Below are 22,618 nucleotides of genomic sequence, written 5' to 3' on the forward strand. Positions count from 1 at the left end.
GCTGCTCTTTATCAGATCCTCACACTGGGTACTTGACCTTCCCTGTCTCTGTAACAGTGGTCATAGACTCCAACCCAACCACCTCAGCTCAACTTCACTCTTTCCTGTGAAGAAGCTAAGGAAATTTTACCCCAAAATATGTTCCTTGGTATAAAAAAATCTTAAAAATATTTTTTTAAAGCACTGGCCTCTCCTCTATAAAACTGAATAACCTGATTTAGAATCAGAAAAGGCTGCTGCCTTCCTTATTGCATACTAATAGACCTGGCCCTAAGGTCATCTGAAGCATGAGACAGGTCTCTCAGATTAATCTACAATTTAATCTGTTTCCCTCTATCTATACATCCCACCTCCCCCACCCCCGTAGCAAACACTTAACTATATATATACTTTCCGTTTCTCTCCCCCCTCACTTCTAAAAGGCATCTTATGTACACCATGGAATATTATGCAGCCTTAAAGAAAGATGGAGACTTTACCTCTTTCATGTTTACATGGATGGAGCTGGAACATATTCTTCTTAGTAAAGTATCTCAAGAATGGAAGAAAATGTATCCAATGTACTCAGCCCTAGTATGAAACTAATTTATGGCTTTCATGTGAAAGCTATAACCCAGCTATAACCTAAGAATATGGGGAAGGGGAGAGGGTGGGGAGGGGAGCGGGGAGGATGTGTGGAGGGAGGGTGATTGGTGGGATTACACCTGTGGTGCATCTTACAAGGATACATGTGAAACTTAGTAAATGTAGAATATAAATGTCTTAACGCAATAACTAAGAAAATGCCAGGAAGGCTATGTTAACCAGTGTGATGAAAATGTTTCAAACGGTCTATAAAACCAGTGTATGGTGCCCCATGATCGCATTAATGTACACAGCTATGATTTAATAATAAAAAAATAGGGCGGCGCCTGTGGCTCAGTCGGTAGGGTGCCGGCCCCATATACCGAGGGTGGCGGGTTCAAACCCAGCCCCGGCCAAACTGCAACCAAAAAATAGCCAGGCGTTGTGGTAGGCGCCTGTAGTCCCAGCTACTCGGAAGGCTAAGGCATGAGAATCGCCTAAGCCCAGGAGTTGGAGGTTGCTGTGAGCTGTGTGAGGCCACGGTACTCTACCGAGGGCCATAAAGTAAGACTCTGTCTCTACAAAAAAAAAAAAAAATAATAAAAATAATAATAATAATAAAAAAGCCACTGACCATCACTGAGATTTTGGGTAATCATTCTTATGGTCCCCTTTAGGAGACACCTGAAAAGAAACACCCTGGCAATAAGGGAATAGGGAAGGGATTGGTCTCTCGTCAAAAAGCACGAGAGCACATATGTCAATGCTTGGCAGTCTCCACCCCTGTGGTGTAAATAGCCACAGGATCACTTCTAGAAAGAGCCTCAGGCAAAGTTAGTCGAGGCTCCTCCTACTGAGACTGACTGCTTCACCTCTAAGACACTCCAACGCCTGGGACCTGACTGAGACAACGGCTCCCCGGCACCTACGGGGAGCGATACCATGAGCGAGAATGTACAGGGGTCTGTGTCCGAGCAGTGTCATGGGCTTGGGCTGGCGACCTAGTCTCCCGGCTCCAGCAGTTCCCCCCAGGTGCACGGTATTTGGAGGTAAGCCTTTCTCTTATTAATCTACCATTAACTGTGAGTTGATCTTTTCAGCGAACCAACCTAAGGGAAAAGGGCAAGTTTCACCGTGATCCCCACACCTGGTTGTCATGGATAGGAAAGCCCACCAGCCACAAAACCAAAGGTAAAAGTGCTGTGCCTTCAGCTCTGTACGTGTTATCTTCAAAGTTTGCTTTATGCACATATTCATATATGTACATCCTCATCCCTTGCCCCACACACCCACGGTAGAAACGGTGTGTGTGTGTGCACATCCTCAACAACCCTTCACTCGTGCCTCCAACCTGTACAGCTTCCCCACCCCATGTTCAAATAGTCATCTGAGTATTCTTGTATTAAAGTTCAGGTTTGCTGTCACCATTGTGTCCCCCACCTGTTGCCTCCTCTGCTGTCCCAGGACCTCCTGCCCTCCACCCTGCACACGGACCATCATTTCCAATATCACCACCTTCCTTCCGACAGCACCATGTTCACCACCGGTTCTTTTCTCTGCTGCTTCCTGCCAGCAACGTAGGACCCACATTTGTGTCTTCGCTCACCACCAGTGGTCCCACACCTGTTGCTGCTCATGCTATTCTGTGCTGCCCTCTTTCCCATGCTCGCCAGTGTTACATCACCAGCCACTCCCAGCTCCCATGGAGGAGAGGTGCTGTGAAGGACTGTAATTCTCAAAATCTTTGAGTCTTCAATGCTTTCAGTGTACTCAATGCTTTAGGCTTGCTTCTGTACTACCACAGATGCTACATTCAAGTCTAAGATACCAAGCATTCCAGAAGCCTGGGTTTCAGATAAGGGAGAACTTTGTGTATCCTTGTATGAAACCATTGTCATCACATAGTATTTGAGGAAAGAAAAAGACAAATGTCATCAGCCAATAGTAGCCTTAGGAATGGAACTGTAGGTTCCTATCTATACCCAACAGACACTTTTCAGGGAGAATACCGTACCAGCATCGCTTGCATTTATATTTCCTGCACAAATGCACACATGAACTCTTTCCTAAATGCACAAAGTATCAGTGAGGACAGGCGTACTGGCTCCAGGTGCTGGCGACTAAATGATAAGGACAAACTGGGGCCAGATTCACTTCCTCCAGCAGGAAGGGGCCAGATTCACTTCCTCCAGCATTACCATCTCCTAATGCATTTTATCCAAGAAAAATTCTGAAGATGCCAGTAGAGTAAAAGATATTTCTGGAAGCAGGTGGCCACTTCTGTACACTTCTCACCCCAGAACAAACAAAAGGTTCAAGTTACCTCTCAGGGACAAGAGAGCAAATGTCACTTTTTCTGAACCACCTGTGGGAACCAGGGAGACATCAAAGGAAACATGTTTGGATCCTGAATGTTCCTTATAAATAATTCTTTCATTTCTCCAGTAAGTATGAGTCCTGCAATGAGTGAAGTCACAGAACTTTGTATTATTTAAAGTGAGACGGCATGAAGCTCTTTTGTCATGGCCCTAAAAGGGTATTGGTCTATTTACTCAGCAGTTAGAACAAACACAGTTAAGATGATCAGAAGACAAAGAAAAGGCTGATTTTCTGGACAGGCCCCATTTACAAAGAGATAGCGAGAAAAACAAGCTGCCCTGACTGTGTAATCAGCTGAAACAACAAAGAAAGCTGGAGTCCAGTGTGAGAATCCTTCAGGAAATCCAAATTCAAGCATTCTGCTCTGGTTAAAACTAGATCAACAGTTGACAGGCTGAAGGTTATTTAGACATTCATTTCCCCCAAATGAGAATCTTTATCATTCAGAGCAGTTTTTTAGATTAATGGCCACAGGCCCTATGTATATGTCTAGGTAAATTTTAAATGGTACCTAGGATGATGAAAACTACTAAAGCATCCTAGTCTAATTCCTTGTCTAGTTGGAGACCTATCTTAAAGTATCTGAAGTCTACTTGAAATAAAAAGAAAGAAGCATTACCATAGACCCACAAAACAATTCTATTATATTTGGTCTCTGAGGATGAAGAACAAAGGCTTAAGGCCCCACTGACAGCTGTTTGTTGAATATTCTTTTGTGATGCATGATTAATAAGACTTTTTTTTTTGAGACTGCAGAACTTCAGGAAAATCAGTAAATTCTCACTGATCATAACTGTGTGTATGAACATGTGTATGTAGATAGTTGTATGTGATATAAAAACCACTTGCGACGCAGCAGAAAACAAAAAACAACTAAATTTCTTAGAGATTAAAAAAAAAACAACCGACCTAGGTTTCAGGTTCAGAACAGGCTGTTAGGATCACTGAGCTGATCCAGTCCTCAAATTAATAGCATTTGAAGCTACATAAAAGTGGGGGGATGAAGAAATCATCTGCTTTATGGCTTTATCCAAACACTACCTTAGCCACACCGATGATAATTTCCAAGTTTAAATACAAAGTGAAAGCAAGAGTCAGACCCAATACCCTGGAGCAGCGTGTCACCTGTCCCTGTATTTACAAGGCCATCACTGTACTTTCTACACCCAGAAAAATTACAGACTTGTAGTTGGAGAAGGCAAAAGACAAACCTCCCAAAATAACATGGTGATCTGAAAATTCTGAGAAACAAAAAGGAAATCTATATTTTCCAAACACACATCAAATTAAAGCCATAATTATAAACAAGTTAAATAAGATGATAACGACAATGTTCTTTATTATTTGTGCTTAGCAAGGCCAGGTGCCACACTTTATTAACACATTGAATATGTATCATCTCATAGCAATCTCATAAGTAAGTCTAGTTATGATGCCTTTTATAAATGAGAAAATGGAGGCTTTTACATTTCTAAGAAATCAAATTTAGATTTTTCTGGCTCCAAAACCTACACTCTTAATTGTACAGTTTACCATCTCCTAATGCATTTTACAAGTGCGGTTAATATGAAAAGAGGTTAGATTATCTGGAGTAATAAGGGCCTGGCAAGCAAGGAAGTAATATTATCATACATAATACCCAAGACGGCAGACTTTGGTGCCAAAAATGTACACCTGATTTGTAACAACACTTAACACATTGGTTTATACTGGAGATTAAGTCAGATAATCTGTGTAAAGTCCTCAGCACAGGCCTAGAATGTAGATAGCACTAAACAGTTACTTTCTGCTGTTACCATCATAAGCATAACCTCATTTCTCATCTTGAAAGGTGTTTCAGAAAACAGTTCTAACTTCAGATGTCAGGACATGAAACCAGCTGTTTAACTTTTGCCTGAATTACATCCATTCAGTAGAAATCTCTCTGGTCCTGGCACCCTTATGTTTGATTGTAAAGGGAACATAGTACGTACATGCCTAGAACTCCTTGGGTAACTATTATGAGTATCTGATGTAACTCTGCCTATCATCTCTTATAGGTCACGACACTATGCTCATAGCTTTATCATCACTTTGAGAAAATACAGCCCCAGGTAATCTGTTCCGTCTTGGCAGTTACTGAATCAATCAGTCATTGACATTATTTTACTTAAGTGCCTCTCTGACTAGAATGGAGGAAAAGTAAATAGCTGTCTTTCTGGAGGGTAACTGGGTGAGGGATATTAAATATATGCAGATTCTTTGCCTCCACATTTCTATTTCTATAAATTTATCCTAAGATGATAATTAAAAGAATGAGAAAAATTTCACTAAGGTTGTTGAAAATGTAGTAATATTAAGGGAAAATACCTAGATTTCTCATAACAGCATGTTGATTAGATTAACTTGGGTGGTGGTGGTGGTGGTGGTGGTGGTGGTGGTGGTGGTTTATATATACAATACAAATCTACCTATTAAAGTCGGTGTTGTAGAAATACATTTCATTGACATGGAAAATTATTTTCAATACATTAAATACAGCTTTTATTTTATTTGCTTTAAATATATATCTGTTATTTATATTTTTATATAAATAATGCATCTATAGAGTATATATATTGTATGTAATATATGTGGTATATACATATATATTATATATGTAGGTATATAAAGTGTGATATATATTCTTTAAAGTCTGAAAGGCGATTTGTGATGTGGTATCACAGAGATTTTCCCTTTTTTTGTTGGCTTTCTTTAGTTTTTTTTCTTTTTTATTCATTTTGCTTATTCTATATTTTCTAAATCCTGCAATGAACATGTATTGCTTAAAGAAAAAAGAGTGGTTGTTTTGTTTGCTTTTTTAGCCTGCTATGTTCCCAGGGATACAGGAAACTATTCTTGAGGTAGGCAGACCAAGAAAGGATTATAAAAATACTCACCAACTTGCACATTATGTCTGACTCATGTGAAAGGCAACTAAATTACCCAATATTTTCTCTGTCTGCTGCAGAGAATAATAGCAAGAGCAGAAGCAATTAGTGCTCTCTAATTAAACTCTGGGTCTTGCCAGCTGCTGACTGAAAGAATGTGTAATCACAAAAGCCATCATGGTGCTGCTTAAAAAGTCCTGAGATGGGAGGGGGAGACCAGAGAACTTGGGCTGAGCTCACGCTACTCACTATTACTAGGAATGAGAACTCGGGCCGTTCACTTTGCCTAACGGCTCTTATTAAAATAGGAGGGGCAGACAAGATGATAGCGGATGTGTCTTTCAGTTCTGAGATGGAATAACCCTCTAGCCAGACAAGATTCTGAAATGGTAAAGAAAAGGCGAGCTAAACCCATGGGCAGCCAAATCGAGGTACTGCTCAGAGCTGCATCATCAGTGAGTTGCTGGTCAGACACATCCCCTCCACCCCATGTCCTTCTTTAGAGTCATTATTTAGAGAAGGTTTTGGCTCCTTTTCCCACTTAAAGCTCTCCATGCTAAGAAAACATAAACAATCAATTTCTTCAAATCAATCTCGGATAGACCATTAGAAGATAATAAAGGGAAGTATGTGAAAATAAGGTCTCCCCAAATAACTGCTACGCCCCTCCCTTTCTGCATGGTTCATACTGCCAAAGCTCAGGTGGTTATTATATGGGCAGTAAGTCACACTAGGTCAGAAAGATTCTTCCTGCCTGGTTTCTTGTGGTTCAAGGCTAAGGCAAATAATACCACTAGGATTTACTACTGAGACTACTGCTGAACTATGGTAAATTGTCTACGTCAAGACATTGATAGGAAGTATTCCCTTTAATCAAATTTAAGCTTATTGAAGATTTACAAGGCATATGAAAAGAACAAGGTTTATAGAATGAGGTTTTATAATCCTATGGATTGTACAAAGCAGTGAACTAGCCTCATGCAGTTTTCTGCAGAAGTTTAACTTACTGCAATGATTTGTGCAATTTAAGCAAACTAAAACCTTCTAGTATATTTTTCTACCACATACCAACTTTGTCATTGATAAAAAAAATTAAAATTACAAACAGAAAGGTCCATTTTATATATATATATATATATATATATATATATAACTTATTATGGTAGCAGCTTTCCTTCTTAAAATCTTCTCATTAAAGGCCAAAGCCAGTCAATTTGGATTTTGAATTGATAAGAAAGAACATTAACAGATTAATGGGACTTTTGCAACAGCTGTCACTTCCTGGAGTCCTCCATAAGGAAATTCTGGAGCTGTATCTCTGGGTAATCAACATACACAAAAGCTAAAATCAATTTATTATAATGAGATCATACTGTCATGACAGGCATTACTGGGAAAATAAAAGTACAACCCTTTAGAGTATAGATCACCCATCAGCATTTACAGTGCAGTGTTCCTTAGCCTGGCTTGCAGAATGACAAAGCCCCAGAAACTGCGGAGTAGTAGTATCAGGCAGTGACATGATAAATGTCAATGACAAAAATGGTGACCGCTGAGGGGTAGAAGAAGAAAAGTCACAGACACACAAACCAGGTTCTCACATTGCCATAACTAATCTGGGAAGACTGTATGGAGAAATCTGAGGGCTTCCTGCCTCCCAGGGATCTCATAAGCAGCTGGCACCGGGGCTGGGACTGCTATTAGGTGGATGCAAATGAGCCCACAGGGTCCCTTCCACACTCCCATCCAGCTGAGTGGTTTGGTGGCTCCCCCTGATTTTAAACTTCCTTTCTCTTCATTACTTGCTGGTTATGAAACAGTATTCTAGTTGGTTTGCCAACTAAGGTGCGGCTTTCCCACCCAACCACCACAGGCCACGCAGCAGCGCACCTACAGTTTCCCTTGATGGTGAGGGAACGGCAAGGCGGCTGCAGTGCTGTTCACTGGTAAGCCTGTGTCTTCAGCATCTTGGCTTCTCTCTTCCTCCAGCCTTTACCCCCTCCTCTCATTCCCATCTTTCACTTGTAGATGAGTTTTCCCCATGCCCTAAACCTTATATCCCTTACTCACAGGGTATGTTACGAGTTATAAGGAGTTAGTCTGGTGTCCCTCATGGGACTGTTTGCATCTCAACCAGAGTAACTTTAAAGGGGGATATGGCTACAGTGTTAGAATTTCAGGTACTATTGAATCCTCCTGGGGGTGGGGGGAGCGTTACCAGGGCCCTAGAGCTTTCCGGCAGCCTGAAATTACACCCAGACAACTTGCCCTATTTATGTAGAAGACTGGCCTATATTCCTCTTTAGGGGAATCAAAATCCCTTAGTTAGGGACCCAGCAATCAAATGGAAATGTGAGGCACTTGTTCACACTGGCCTGTAACTGACGATTTACTTGCATCATCCTAGACTACGAGTTTCTCAAAAGCAGAGACCAAATCTAATTGTCTTTACCTTTCTAGATCCCAACATAGCACTTCCTACCGAGTAAAGATCAATTTAAAAAATGAAGAAAATCAACTAAAACCCTGGCCTAAACTGGAACAATTTGAGCAATGAATAAAGCAGTATTGGATTATAAGCCAGAGTATAAAATAATTAAAAAATTAATAAATGAGAAAAGACAAATCTGAAGAATTCTAATAAATGATGTTCCCTAGAAAATAGAGAGAAAAAACTCCCCACTTCTTAAGTGTGGACTGTTCATAGTGATCTCTTTCCAAAGAGTATAGTGTGAAAAGAGAATAGAGGAACTTTCCAGTGGAGAAACTGGAAAAACCCTCTATCGGCAGGTGATCAAGGTCATCAGCAGTCATACTTCAAATCAAGGTCATCGTCAAATAGTATACACACTGGACCTGATGAGACAAAGTGATACTTTATCTCTGTGATCTCCCCCCACTCCAGTCTATTCATGAGAAAACATCATGAATAGACTGGAGTGATGCATGAGGATGCATCTCTACATAAATTCCAGTAGAGATGCATCCTCCAGTGATATACCCAACTAGTATCTTGGCAAAATCATCCAGATCATCCTAAATAAGGATGAGAAACTTCCAGAGCCAAGAGGAGTCCAAAGGTACATGACAACTAAATACATCATGGTACAATGGATGGGATCCTGGAGCAGAAAAAGAAAATTCAGAGAAACTATGGAAATCTGAATAAACTATGGACTTCACTTAGTAATAATGTATCAATACTGAATCATTAATTGCAACCAATGTACCACACTAAGATGTTAATAATAGTGGAAGCTGTGTGTGTCGGGGAGGGCATAGGAGAGCGCTCTGAACGATCTTAACTTTTCCATAAATCGAATACTGTTATATAAGTAAAGTCTATAAATAAATAAAAAAATCAAATAGAATCAAAAAAATTAAAAAAGTGTTCATTTGGTGCCCTTTATTTTCCTATGGTTATTTTTAAAGACACACTTAAACAAGTAACTAAAACATTTTGTCCATTTGGATTGAAAATTCTTGTGAGAGATCTAATAGGATCAAGACTGTTTCCCACCATGTTAAGCCTAGCACAGCACTACAGATTATCATCAGGAGAAGGAGAGCATCCCTACTCAGGAAGCACTATGTTAGGATATACTCAGTACTACTCAGTATACCCGAGTACTCCACAGGTACTTCATTTCCCAGCTTCCCTTGCGGTTAGGCTGGGCCATGTGGCTAGTTCTAGCCAATGGAGCCTGAGTGGAATGGACCGTGGCATGTGCCACCTCTGGGCCAAGGAAGTGAAAGGTAGTTGTGCCCCCAACCTCCCACTCTTCCCTTGTGTGGTCCAGGGGGTTTCACTATAGATCAGTGGTTCTCAACCTTCCTAATGCCGTGACCCTTTAATACAGTTTCTGAAGGTCACGACCTATAGGTTGAGAACCGCTGCTATAGATGGAGGAGGTGACATGATCCAAACAGGACTTTACCAGAGTGAGAAATAAACTAAACTGTCTTAATCCATTGAGATTTTGAGTTCATGTGTTGAAATGGCCATGGTTACTTACCCTCAAGTACCAGTAATTTAGCAAGCACACATTCCTTCCCAACCGAAAGACAGTTAGTAATCCTAACATTTCCCTGTCAGCTTGTGGGTTTCAGAATACCGCTACTTACCACAGGCAATGGTCCAATAAACCAGAGAGTCCGGAGTCTGGTACAGGATGCGGTAAGGAGCCACCCGAGCGCTGGAGTCCAGCACGACGTCAAGTGTACCCACCAGGAGGCCTGAGGGTGGAAAACAGGAGGAAACAGGTAAGGATTTCCTCTGTATTTCCCCAAATTCCCAGGGACAGTGTGAATGTGCCCCTTCTGTTGGTTTTCCCAGCAACCTCATCTCCTGCAGAACACCTTGAGAAAATTTCGTATTAGATGTGATGATGCTGGCTCTATACTCCGTGCTCAACAGACTCCAAAGAAACAACAAGCAGAAAAACAGACAGTGGTCACCTATTATTATACAGAAGGTGACCAAAGCTCCTAGCACACTCGAATGTTGGGGTGTCTACTGTACTTACATTATTCCTGATGTGTTTTATTTTCCCCTTTTCACCTAAGAAACAAATCCTTAAGATGAGTTCAAATCCTTACAAAATCACAAGAGCCAGTCATGTCTATCTGATTCAGTTGGCCAGACTGTCCTACTTGTTATTTTAATCTGTCCCACTTTCCTTTTGTATTTTAAAAAACTAGTGTAAGTCAGCTCAGCAAACACTAATTGAATTCCTACTGTGTGCAAGTCTAACCCTGTGGCATAAAGTTGGAGAAGGACAGAGCCTACAGGGCATTTATAATCCATCATGCAGTAGGTCTGGGAGAGAAAAAGGGCTTGACACAGGAGGATCTTCCCATTTCAACAGCAGAGTGCTTTGCCATTTGTGACATCAGTCATAATAAGCAGGGACGACAGAGCCTCGTCCTGTATGTACTCTGTCATAATGCAGGAATAAGGCGGAGGATCAGGACACACACAACGTTGATTTCTTTGAGTTGGGAATGTCAGTGAGCCACTTATCCACCACTGCCCAGGCCCTTGGGGAAACTCGTTCACATCTTTGAGTCCAGACAAGCCTGGCTACCCAGAAAATGAATTTAGAAACTTACTTGTGTGAAATACAAATGCCCAGTATACCAGTGTTCAAAGAAGAGGCAGTGCCCTCTCTTTCCAGGAGGAAAGTTGACATGAAAAGTACATTAAAAGCAGAAAGCAGTTTAGTGATCAAAGCTGGAAGGTGCCTCTAACCAGAAGTCTACTCAGGACCTGGCCGAGCCATTCCAGCCATGAGCCGCATAATCCTGTTTCTCACTGAGCAATCCCTTTTCAATATCCCAAGCCACATTTTCAGGTACAGTGATGACAGCAAAAGGATTCTGACAGCTTCAAACTGGGAGCCGTCATCAGTGCAAATTTCTCTTTTAATTGCCTTTTAAACACACTGCACTGGGATTAAACACCAAACATCTTCTGTACTTTTCTAAAATAGCACAGATGCACACACATGTAATTCTACAAGGTATAATAAACCAGATCCTTTAATTGGGAGGATGAATCCAAGATTCCCATAATTTAAATGCCCTGAATGACTCCAAAACTAGATGGAACTCAGCACAGAGCAGGGCTTGGACGCAGAAAGACCAATTAGGAATTAGACCAGTTGAATAATTTTAAGTCAAGACACTTTATTTCCAAAGCCTTGGTTTTCTCAGTTGCCAAATGAGGACAATCACTACCACAGGATTGTTTCTGGAGACTGAAGATAATACGAAGTGGGGTGACAGGCTACTGGGAATGAGAGGTTGGGCCACATGACTAGAACCTCCCAAGATGTATCTTTAACTTAATTTTACTTTTATTTATAATTCGTGTTTATTGAGATAGCTTTGGAACAGAACTGAGACTGGTTAACGTTGGGAAACAAAGGCTAAATCCCCCAGCCTGCCTTGCTCTGCCACTGTTGAAACTAAATGGCACATTGGAATGTACCAACTTTAGTGCCTGCCCCATAGCACACCTCTCATGAAGTTGTATTGAATCCGGGCCACAGGTTTTCTTGGAGACAGAGTTTCACTCTTTCACCCCGGGTAGCCGTCATCATAGCTCCCAGTAACCTCAAACTCCTGGGCTCAAGTAATCCTCCTTCCTCAGTCTCTATAAACAGCTATGTTATTTTGTAAAAATGTATTAAGGTTTTGCTCTGGCCACACCGACTAGTGCCCCAATAAACCCAGTACCACTGAAACTCACTTCCCTCCTCTCTGACAGCCTGGAGTCAGGGAAGGAGCTACGAACTAGTCAATTCCGGTTCAGAAGAGCTCAGTTCCGGCTCTCACTTTGTTGTAACTAGCTCTGGGGAGTGGGACAGGATCATTTAAGTTGCAGCTTTGATTCCCTCAGTTTTAAAGTGATCGTAATAGCACTTGCCTTCCTAATCAAGAAGCCTACATGAGGAAGACCATGAGGAAGTCCTGTAGGTGCCCTTGGTCTTTGTTCAAGGGCAAGGAACCCATTTAGATTAACTCCAAACCACAGTGACCATTAGCTGACCTGAACACATCAGGGGCGGGAGGTAGGGAGAAAGAAAAACACCGGCTAAAGTGGAAATTAACTCATTTGTTTGCTCTGTATGAAATGCATTAAAAATAAAATTCTGAGAGCTTGCCAAGTTTTCCAGAGGAGTAGATTTCCACATAAGGTCCCACATCTGTGTGTTTTTGTTTGCTTTACTATGACTTGGGTTGACTACAAAGATCTCTAAATACTTTTCATTTTCTATGGATGGACGAGCTTATTAATAGACAAAGTTGAAAGTAATGCTAGCTGAGAAAAGTGGATTTCCTTCTATGCTAACTAGATATACAAATGCATCACTGACGATTGTTGAGTGTTTATGATACCTCTCTCCTCTTGAATCAAAAGAAAAAACAAAAATGCTAAAGCTATTGCAAGTGTCATATGTGTTGCTTCCAAGCTACAGAAACCCTAGCCTGGGGTTAGGGAGTTGCAGTCAAGGATTAGCGTGGTTTAATAAGCCTCTGGAAGAGTGTTGTCATAGAAAGAGTCTGCTCCAAAGGACAAGCATAATTCACTAGGCAGAGCAGGGACAACGCCATCCTGGTTCTAGAACGCTTCTGTCCTTACGCTGCCACTTCTTAACTCTAAGACCCAACCTGCTGTGCCTCAGTTTCTCCATATTTTATGGCTCCCCAAACTTATGTACTCTATTAACATAAAAGAGGAAAGACTTCGGAAAGGGTCCAACCCCATCCACACATTTTGATCATCACAGATGTCTTCAATTTACAATCCATCCCTGATATATACTATTCTAATTAACAAAACCTCTGGTGTCGATCAGAGGTAAAGAAAACTGAATTGCTTAAAGTGGGTCCCCTGGAGTGAGGGTCTCTGATTGGAGCCAGTTCTAAGTATCCATTCACAACTGGCATCACCAACGTCCACCAAGATCCAAATGAAAACTAACAGATAGATACCACAGATACCATAAAGTTGGTAACTTAAATAAATTACTAAAGTAAATTACAGATAGTATAATGTTGGGATACTTGCTTTAGGTGTATTTAAGTGAGAAAATTTTTGCAAAAAGTCCCTGAAAACTTATCCAAACAGAAAGTAGTATGTGAACTGAGATAAGCTGTTGGCAAGTTTGCTCAGTAATACACTCTTACCTCACTAACCCGGATGTGCGGTGTCCTCTTGCCATTGCAGCACTGAGCAGGCTTTTCCTTCCACTTCAGTGTTGTGCTCGTCTGTCCACTTTCACCTCCCACCACCTCAAACAACAAACTCCCAGTTGTTCAAGGCCACCTCTTTGTGACTCTACTCTCTCCTACATTCATTTAAAATTACTTGCACATCCTGCCTTGCTCTGTCTTTCTCTTTTCTCTCCAGTATGGGGGCTCCTTTATGGCAGGGTTTAATTGATTCTTTTGGACCATAGGCCCTTTGCTTAGAGCCCTGAACACATATTTGATAAATAGATAGATAAGGTACTTTTTTAAAAGCTAAATAATGAGCGATCAAGGTGGCACCCATAGCACAGTGGGTAGGGCGCAGGCCACATACGCCGAGGCTGGTGGGTTCGAACCTGGCCTGGGCCAGCTAGAACGACAACAACTCCAACAGAAGAAACGGCTGTGCCTTGTGGTGGGCGCCTGTAGTCCCAGCTACTTGGGAGGCTGAGGCAAGAGATCGCTTAGGCCCAAGAGTTTGAGGTTGCTGTGAGCTGTGATGCCATAGCACTCTACCCAGGGTGACAGCTTGAGACTGTGTCTCAAAAAATAAAATAAAATAAAATAAAAAAGTAATCAGTGTGCTGTATGGATTCTACTGACACAAGAAGGCAAGACTCTGGGAAAGAAAAAATACTCCTATTCATAGAATACTAGAAGAAGGGAAATCTGGTCTGGAGAATCAAAAAAAAAAAAAAAGAAAGAAAAAAGCATCAATTAGGGTTTTCTTAGGAGCCTTATTACTCATACCTCTGAAATGACTGTCAAAATACTGAACCTTGTCATCATTTCCCACAAAAAGCACTGTTTTAGCAGCTGCTCTACTCAACTATTTCTGTGTGTTAAACAATCTCTGCCTGAGAGAACGAAATCTAATTATGGCCCTCAAAATAACTCTTCTCTGCATCAACCTATTACATTAGTTGGGGAGCATCTTGTAACACAAAAGTGCTGTCTTCAAGGATCTTCAGAAAACGCTTGGCAAAATTGGTATTTTAAACCTCCCACCTGGTTGTGGGCACGAGAGGATGTGAATGTGGTCACCACTCCACACCTAGAGCGCTGCCTGGGTCCTGGAGCCAGCAGGCAGGCCACAGCGCTGCGGGGGCGGGCCATCCCCTCCGTTGGGGGGAGAGCGCTGCACACTGAAATGTTCTTATGGAAATGACCAATGCATCTACAAAGGATCCTGAGTAATTTACTGTTAAACTGGAAAGGATCCTACAGATCCCTTGGCCTCCTGCTTCTTCAGCCATGAGTCAGACAGAGACGGGGTAGAGATCTATGAAGACCATGGCAGAGTGGCCAGGTGGTTCAGGGGTCAGCCTCACAAACCAGCCAGTGCCTTCTCTGTGCCTCCAGCTTCCTGATAGGAAATAATACAGTAATTACCCCAGAGAGTACCTGGTACGTACCAGCAAAACTGCCTAAAGAGTCTTCAAAACTATAGAGAAGTATAGGAAATTACAAAAAACATGTATCACCACTTTTATTTTAACATTTTTACTTGGGGGGGGAGGGTCTAAGGCAGCCCTACATGAACCCCTCCCCCAAGACAAAGGAGACAAAGGAACTGGTTAGCCCCACCCCCGAAGTTTCACCAAAGGACCCTAACTGGGCAAGCTATGGAATTTGCCCACCCCCCACAGTCCCATATAAAAGGGGTCTCTAACTGCCCCTGGCCACAGACGCAAATCTTTGCACTGCCCAGGTGGGTCACCCTCCTGGCAGAACATCTCTACTCCAGCCTTGCGTCTAGGCACCACCACTTATACCTTTAAATTTTGCCTTATCTTCTTCAGAAGTTTTTTTTTTTTTAAGCAAATGTAACACAGTCAAGGTTCCTCTGCACTCCCTCAATCGTATTTCCCCTTCTTCATCAACCATTCTCACATTGTTTCATATTCTTCCCATCTCAGTCCTTATACTTTTGCGGACCCAAAGGCAAGTACATGTAGCTAGATTTAACACTGACGGGTATTTTATGGTTTACTCATTTGATAAGCTAACCTGCAACTTATTTTTCTCACCCAATAATATGTAAAATTTATCCAGGTTACACTAGTAAATCTGATTAATTCATTCTAAATAAAGTATATTTCACTGTATAAATATACTAATGCATACTATAACTTACACATTTCCCTAGTAAAAGACACTTAGATTTATCTCCCAATTTTTCGCCATAACATACACTGTGATTATATTCTGTGCCCATGAATCCTTAATTAAACATGTGAGCATATTTCTTCAGAATAGAAGTGTTGTGCATTTTTAAACCTTATCAGATATTACAAAGTTGCCAGGGAAGTGTGGGAATACCTGCTTCTCCATAATATTTCTGGCAGTATTACCAGATTTTTTTAATGTTCACTAATCTCAAGAATGAGAAATGGTATCTATTTTTGTTTAAATGTGCATTTCTCTGATTAGTAGTGAATCTGAGTATCTTTTTCAGTTTGTTGGCCATTCCAGTTTCCCTTTCTATGAGTTGTTTTTCCTATTGTGCTGTGACATTTGCTAAGAGGACCAAGTTAGACATTCAGAGTTTACCACCTAGAGGTTTCCACTAATATATATGAGATTTCAATATATGATATGAGATTTGAGATATGACATCAGTTTATAATATATAATAGACAATCAACATATAATATATGAGATTTTTCAATTCATTTCAGCAAATATTCACTGACCTTTCTGAAGCCAGAGAAGCAGTATGCTTGGACTCACTTCTTTATACATCTTCTTTATAAACGTGAGAATTTTTGATCAGTATTTGCAACCTCTATGCACCACTCCCATGTCTGGCTTACTATCCAGGAAGACAGGTTTCTGTTCATCACCTGCCACCATCTTGTTCTTCTGCCTGCTGCTCCCTAGATGTAACTGATACGTTCCCTGGAAGCCTCAGCACTAACTGAGCTACGTGATATCAGACAGAAAGTAATTAAACAAAACCAGCAGGACCCAGCTGCGGACTGACACGAACTCTCCCTATACAATAATATTTAAACTTTTTTTTAACAAGGCTTATTTGCTTGTTTTTCAATTTTAAAGCCTTCAAGACTTTGCACAAGGCTTTCACTTGATCTGAAATGTTCTCTCTTTTTTTCTCTTCCTCACAAACTTCTATTTCCCCCAATGTCCAGGTCAATGACAGATAATGCATGTTTTCTGCTTTTTCCCAGCGTCCTCCCTCCCTGTCCTCTCAACACTCAAGCCTCTATAACTGCTCTCTTTTCTGGGCTCTGCCAACCCCCTTGAACGTTTTGTTACTCAGATAATTATCACATTGTTTCCCACATCAAAAATTAAAAAGTGGTTTCCTCCCACCAGTCTGTATAAGCATTGCCTTATCTATCAAGGAATTCCCAAAGCCTGTAACACTGTTCAGCCCATTATGCTGAATATTTATAATATGGACCACGGAGGTTTCAATTTGGGAACACTGGGAGAAGCCAAGAATTATTTTCTGAACTTTTCATCTTCGTGCCACAGTCCCCAGCAGGGTAAGTTCTAGCAGATCTGCCTTAAATAGTTAAAACTGTCTAAGAATCTTACAATCAAAGGAGACTGAGACTTGAGAAAAACTCCACAAAATTCCACTTCAAAAGAGCGTGAAGCAAATCAAACATATATCTGACGCTGTTTACCTTGGGAAATCAACTTCTCTAATTTCACTGGTAATTTTTCCCTTTTTTCATCAATATTGCGATTTTTCTAGAATAAAGTTGGATCAAAATCAGAGATATTTAGGGAAAGGAGAAGTCTTTCTATTCTCCCCCTTTGGGAAATAAGTCTAGAGATTAGTAGTTATTGTCAATAAACAAGAAAACCTAAAGATTTGATTAGCCATTTGAAATCCTTGTGCCCAACATACAGATTGGTAAATACTGTGTTTGAACACTCTACCGGCCAGGAGACTGAACTGCCAGGTGAGGGTCACTTCTATAACTACAAATGCACCTTAGTTCAGAGTGTCAACACAAACAACATGAAGGTAAGCATGGGCTACGTAATGCAGGAATGCAGGCGAGAGCTGTCATTTATGTAAGGACGTGGGAAACAGAATGTTTGGTGGAGGGGATGGCTGGGGCAGGAGATGGAGGCAAAGCATTTGTCTTTGCTTTATGAGCCCAAAGACTATTATAGTTATTCTCAAGTACAGGCATTACTGGCTATAAGGTAATACCTGTATAAGGGAAAGACGCCAGAAGGCTGTGGATAAGCACGTAACTAATCCCAATACTGTTAACCACACAAAGAGGATCCGCTGCCTGTCACTATCAGCCAGATGTAGAAACGGGGATTAGGGCTAAACGAGCTTTATCATCAGAAGTCCAGGAATTCTGGAGAACAGAGAGGATAGTCTCTCCAGTCTGTTCTGCCTCATTACAATTCTAATAGTTTTTATAATGGGAAACAAATCTCCACATTTCAACTTTATCTGATAGGAAGTAACATCAAAGTAGTCTCCATGTTAACAATGCAAAATGTTTAAACAACAGAAAGGGAATTTTCACTTTAACAAAATCTCTAAGAGAATCATTACAGAAAACGACATATCATCAAAGTCACTTTTACCCTACTAATACCACAACACGGATCGTGTACGTGACTACTTCCTCGAGTCTCCTGAGATGAACATCCTCACAATTAAGGAAAACCTTAACAAGGTAATCACAGGGGAAGGATGTGGGGAAGAAGGTGCCTTCGCTGCACCGCCTCAGCTTAGCTTCTCACACTCCATCTTGTAGGCCACTCCTCTGGCTTCAATACTAGGATTCTACCTTCAGTGTAAACTTGTCTGGGAGCAGTTCTAATGTATTTTCATGAGTATCAAATGATCGCCTATTCCTTCCACATCTTTAGATGAAAACGGTTTCTCAGTATCCTGTGTTCTCACTCAAAGGTGGGAGCTACAAAAAAAAAAGTTGACCTCATGGCAGTGGTTCTCAACCTTCCTAATCCTGCGACCCTTCAAATTATTTTTGAACGATTATAACTTGATGGTTGGGGGTCACCACAACATGAGGAACTGTAGTAAAGGGTCGTGGCATTAGGAGGGCTGAGAACCACTGAGCAAGAGTAGGAGACGGTGATTACCAGAGGCTGGGAAGGGAAGTGAGGGGTGGAGAGAAGTTGGTTAATGTGTATAAAAATACAGTTAGATAAAAGGAATAAGTTTTAGTGTTTAATAGCACAATATACAATAGCACAATAACAATATTGCAAACTAGCTAGAAGAATTGTCATGTTCCCCATACAAAGAAAATATAAATAGTTGAGATGATGCCTATCCCAACCGCCCTGACATGAGCATTATGCATTGTATGCCTGTATCAAAATATCACACATTCCCCCTAAATATGTACAACTATTATATATCAATAAAAACAACACTGGGTTGGGCACCGTGGCTCATGCCTGTAATCCTAGCACTCTAGGAGGCAGAGGAGGGTGGATTGCTTGAGCTCACGAGTTCAAGACCAGCCTGAGCCAGAGCAAGACCCCATCTCTAAAAATAGCTGCTGTTGTGGTGGGCACCCGTAATCCCAGTAAACTGGGAGGCTGAGGCCAGAGAACTGCTTGAGCTGCTCAAGAGTTTGAGGTTGCTGTGAGCTGAGATGCTACAGCACTCTACAGAGGGTGACAAAGTGAGACTCTGTCTCAAAAATGAATAAATTAATAAAAATAAAACAGTATTAAAAATGATTTTATCAACAAGCCAACTATGGGATGTCATCAGGCCTTCTTCAACCCTTCCTCTCAAATTTAATAGCTGCTTCTCATGACACCATTCTAGCTGTGCTTATGTCTCAGCTGCCTTCAAAGATAACATTTCACTTGAGGGGAGGGAGCCAAGCTTACCCCCCCCCAAAAAAAAATATATATGAACACAGGAACTCACCACTGTGGAAAGATGAATTAATGAGAAATCTAGCAGTACAGCAAACACAGCACTGAGTGTGTGCATCAGGACGGTGCCTTTTGTGATTAAAAACCAGTTTTTGTTTCTTTGTTTTTCAGTTTCCAATCTGTAATCGTTTCGTACATCTATAAAATATGATGCATATGAAATACTAAAATATAGATATAATATGAAAAAAGATATAAAAATTCGAGCCTCCAATTTTTTATTATTAAATTTAACAAATTGCTCTACTTCCTAAATGCTGAATTTCAATTTCTGTTCTTAGCAGGAGGCAGACAGATAACAGAACAGTTTAAAAACTGGGACTTAGACTAATAGTATTGAAGAGGGGATGCATTAGGGCAGTAATTTTCTCAAGACTGTGTTTATTAGAATTATTTGTACAAATTTAAAGGGAGCATTCAATTCTGTAACTTATTTGGGGAAAATTATTATTTTCAAAATGCAAACGAAAACAAAACTCGATTAAACCATTTCTCAGTGGAAGGCAAGGGTACGTGAATGGAGAGGGCGTGAAGGTTTTTGTTGCACATTTATCCCCCAAGGGGCAGTGGTTTAAAAGTGTGCCCCTTGCCTTGTTTTTCTTAAAGATAAAGCTGAATGATAAAGCTAAACTACATAATTATATGTAGACATTTAACGCCATGTTCTCAAATCCTACAGAGCCTCCACTCTGTAGTATTGCAAACACCAAATCTGGATCGAAGGGTCTTTGAAATTCATGCTTATAAGTACCTGGAAATTTAAAGCTCAGCCGAAAAGAAAGAAGCCACAACTTTCATATTTTCTGCCTCAAAAGATAAAGCACAGGCTTGTTTAACTAAACAAACAGAGCAGAAAACTGGGAATTTGAAGAGCATTTTTTCTGTATCCAATTAGTATGTGCAGCTCAGTCCTCCCGAACGCCCTCAAAGGCCATGTCTCCCAGAAGCTGCGCTGTTCAGCGCAAGTCCTACTCTGAAAGCCACCACGCATTCTCCTGCCTAAAGGGAGGGCAGTTGGGATGGGTTTTTCCTTCTCTTTGGGGTGGTGTCTGAGGAGGAATAATTCAAATTTGTTTTTATGCAATACCTTTATGCCCTAGTCAGAACCAACTCCATAATTTGCAGGGCCTAATATGGAAAATTCTGGTCTCCCTGTTCAAAAATTCTTCAGAATTTTAAGACTGAGGAAGTGGAATATTAAACCGAGGCCAGGGCCTTTCTGACAGCAGGTCCCCGTGTACAGGCTACACACCTCAGGAGCCAGCCTGACCAGCAGTGTGCTGGGTAGTTATCCCCATAAACAAGCTCTCTGTTCTCAGACTTCATTTAGGATCCAAATCTGCTCTGATATAGGTCAAGGGGGATGAACTTAAACAAAAACACTCTAGGCAGTGGTGTGATCCCATTCCTCAAGCCTTCAACTCTGTAACAGCAAAGCAGACCCCGCTTTGTTAGATTTACAGCTGCTTCCGTTCATGCCACACAAAGGTACATTGATTCCAATGTTCCGGTAGAGCAGTGATTTCCAACTGTGTGCCTCCGGCAGCACACTGGTGTGCCAGGAGAGGAGCTTAGGTGTGCTGTGAAAAGTTTTAAAGATCATTAATTATTTTCAAAAGAAGTTCAAAACAAAGTAAGTATATTGCTTTTATAATCTTTTTGTTTGTTTTGATCAACATAATTTAAGTGTGATGTGGAAGTTTAACTATAGGCTCAAGTGTGCCACGAGATAAAAAAGTTTGCAGAACACTGCTGTAGAGGCAGGTCTGAAAACCTGAAACTGAAAGGTCAAAGCCAGCCAAGGTTAGCCTTGACAGAGGAAGAGAAGCCCTTTTGGGGATGGTGGGAGCAGCCCATGGCTATGAAGCCCAGCTCTGTTTGTAAGAAGCCATGTTAGGGTGAAATCCTCAGCAGGTGCTCCATTTGGGACGAGAAATGAATTTCTCTAGGCCAAGATTAGGATATAAAAGTGTAAGTTTATTTTATATTTTAGAAGAACAGAGAGGGAGTGAGAGAAGGAACCATGGGGACAAGAAATGGCGTGGCATCCCAAAGAAAGGAAGTATGGCAGCACTGAGGTCCAGGGGGCTGAAACCAAGGAGGACAACGAAGGTGACAGCAGCCAGACTCAGGAGGTTCCGCGAATGTGAATGCCATGTCCGGGTTGCTCCTCCAGGCAAGGTTGAAGACAGACCCTTTTTCAGGTGTTCCCAATCCTGAGGCCTGATAGTTTATGTTCCGTTGTTCCTGAGGACGCTCAGGAACACCTTGAGGCTAAGGGGAAAACTTCTAAAAGGCAAAGGAACTGGTGAAATGTAAAGAGAATTTATATTTCCTTTTGGTCTGCCGGGCTTCTCAGTAGTTTGTGAAAACAGGCAGAGAGAGATTTATTCCTTACTGAAAAACTATGAGTTAATAATTTATCTATCATTTTACTATAAAGACAGATCGGCCTTACGCACCCCATCAATCCCCTCCCGGACACCTGGGAGGGTGCCTCCCAGACGCCTTCTCTCAGGAGGGCCACATTTGCAGGAGCCACTTAACAGCCTAAGATGCTGACTCTTCCTCTAATTTGTTATGCACACTCTTCTTTAATACATCTGCAAATAACTGAGAGCATCATAAGCTAAACAACTTGATGATGAAATAAAATGATAAAGTAGAAACTAGGCTGAATTTAAAATTGCATTTAGGTAATGACACAGAATGTCTAAATAAATTACAGTGTATCTATGTAATGATATATAGCCATTTTAAGTCATATTCTCAAATTACTAAAGGCATGGTGAAATGTACCTACTTATGTTAGTGAAAAAAGAGCTCAAAACTAATTCTTATCCTGTATGATCCCAATTTGTCAAAAGAGTAGAACACCTATATTAAAAATTACAATCTACGTATTATTTTTAAAGATGACAAAAACAAATGCAAATATTATCACTGATAGGTGAGATGATAATTTTGCTTTCTTCTCTATGCTCTTCTGTGTTTTCAAAAATTTCTTGAGTGTGCACTTAATACTTTTACGATGAGAAAACAAACCATTTTTTATAATAACTTTCAACCTTACTCTTTGGGCTTAT

At 41.0% G+C, this 22,618-nt stretch overlaps 1 protein-coding gene across 2 annotated transcripts in view; it reads right to left on the bottom strand.

The window, feature by feature from the left end:
* The window catches only part of TBC1D9 (TBC1 domain family member 9), a 150,939-nt gene that overhangs the window by 71,272 nt on the left and 57,049 nt on the right, over positions 1-22,618 (bottom strand). For both annotated transcript variants that reach the window (XM_053582065.1, XM_053582071.1), the window contains exon 2: positions 9,978-10,088. In XM_053582065.1, coding sequence (XP_053438040.1) covers positions 9,978-10,088 — 111 coding nt within the window. The remainder of the gene's footprint in view (positions 1-9,977; positions 10,089-22,618) is intronic.

The sequence above is a fragment of the Nycticebus coucang genome, chromosome 1, assembly GCF_027406575.1.
Source record: "Nycticebus coucang isolate mNycCou1 chromosome 1, mNycCou1.pri, whole genome shotgun sequence".
NCBI classification, from domain to species: Eukaryota; Metazoa; Chordata; class Mammalia; order Primates; family Lorisidae; genus Nycticebus; species Nycticebus coucang.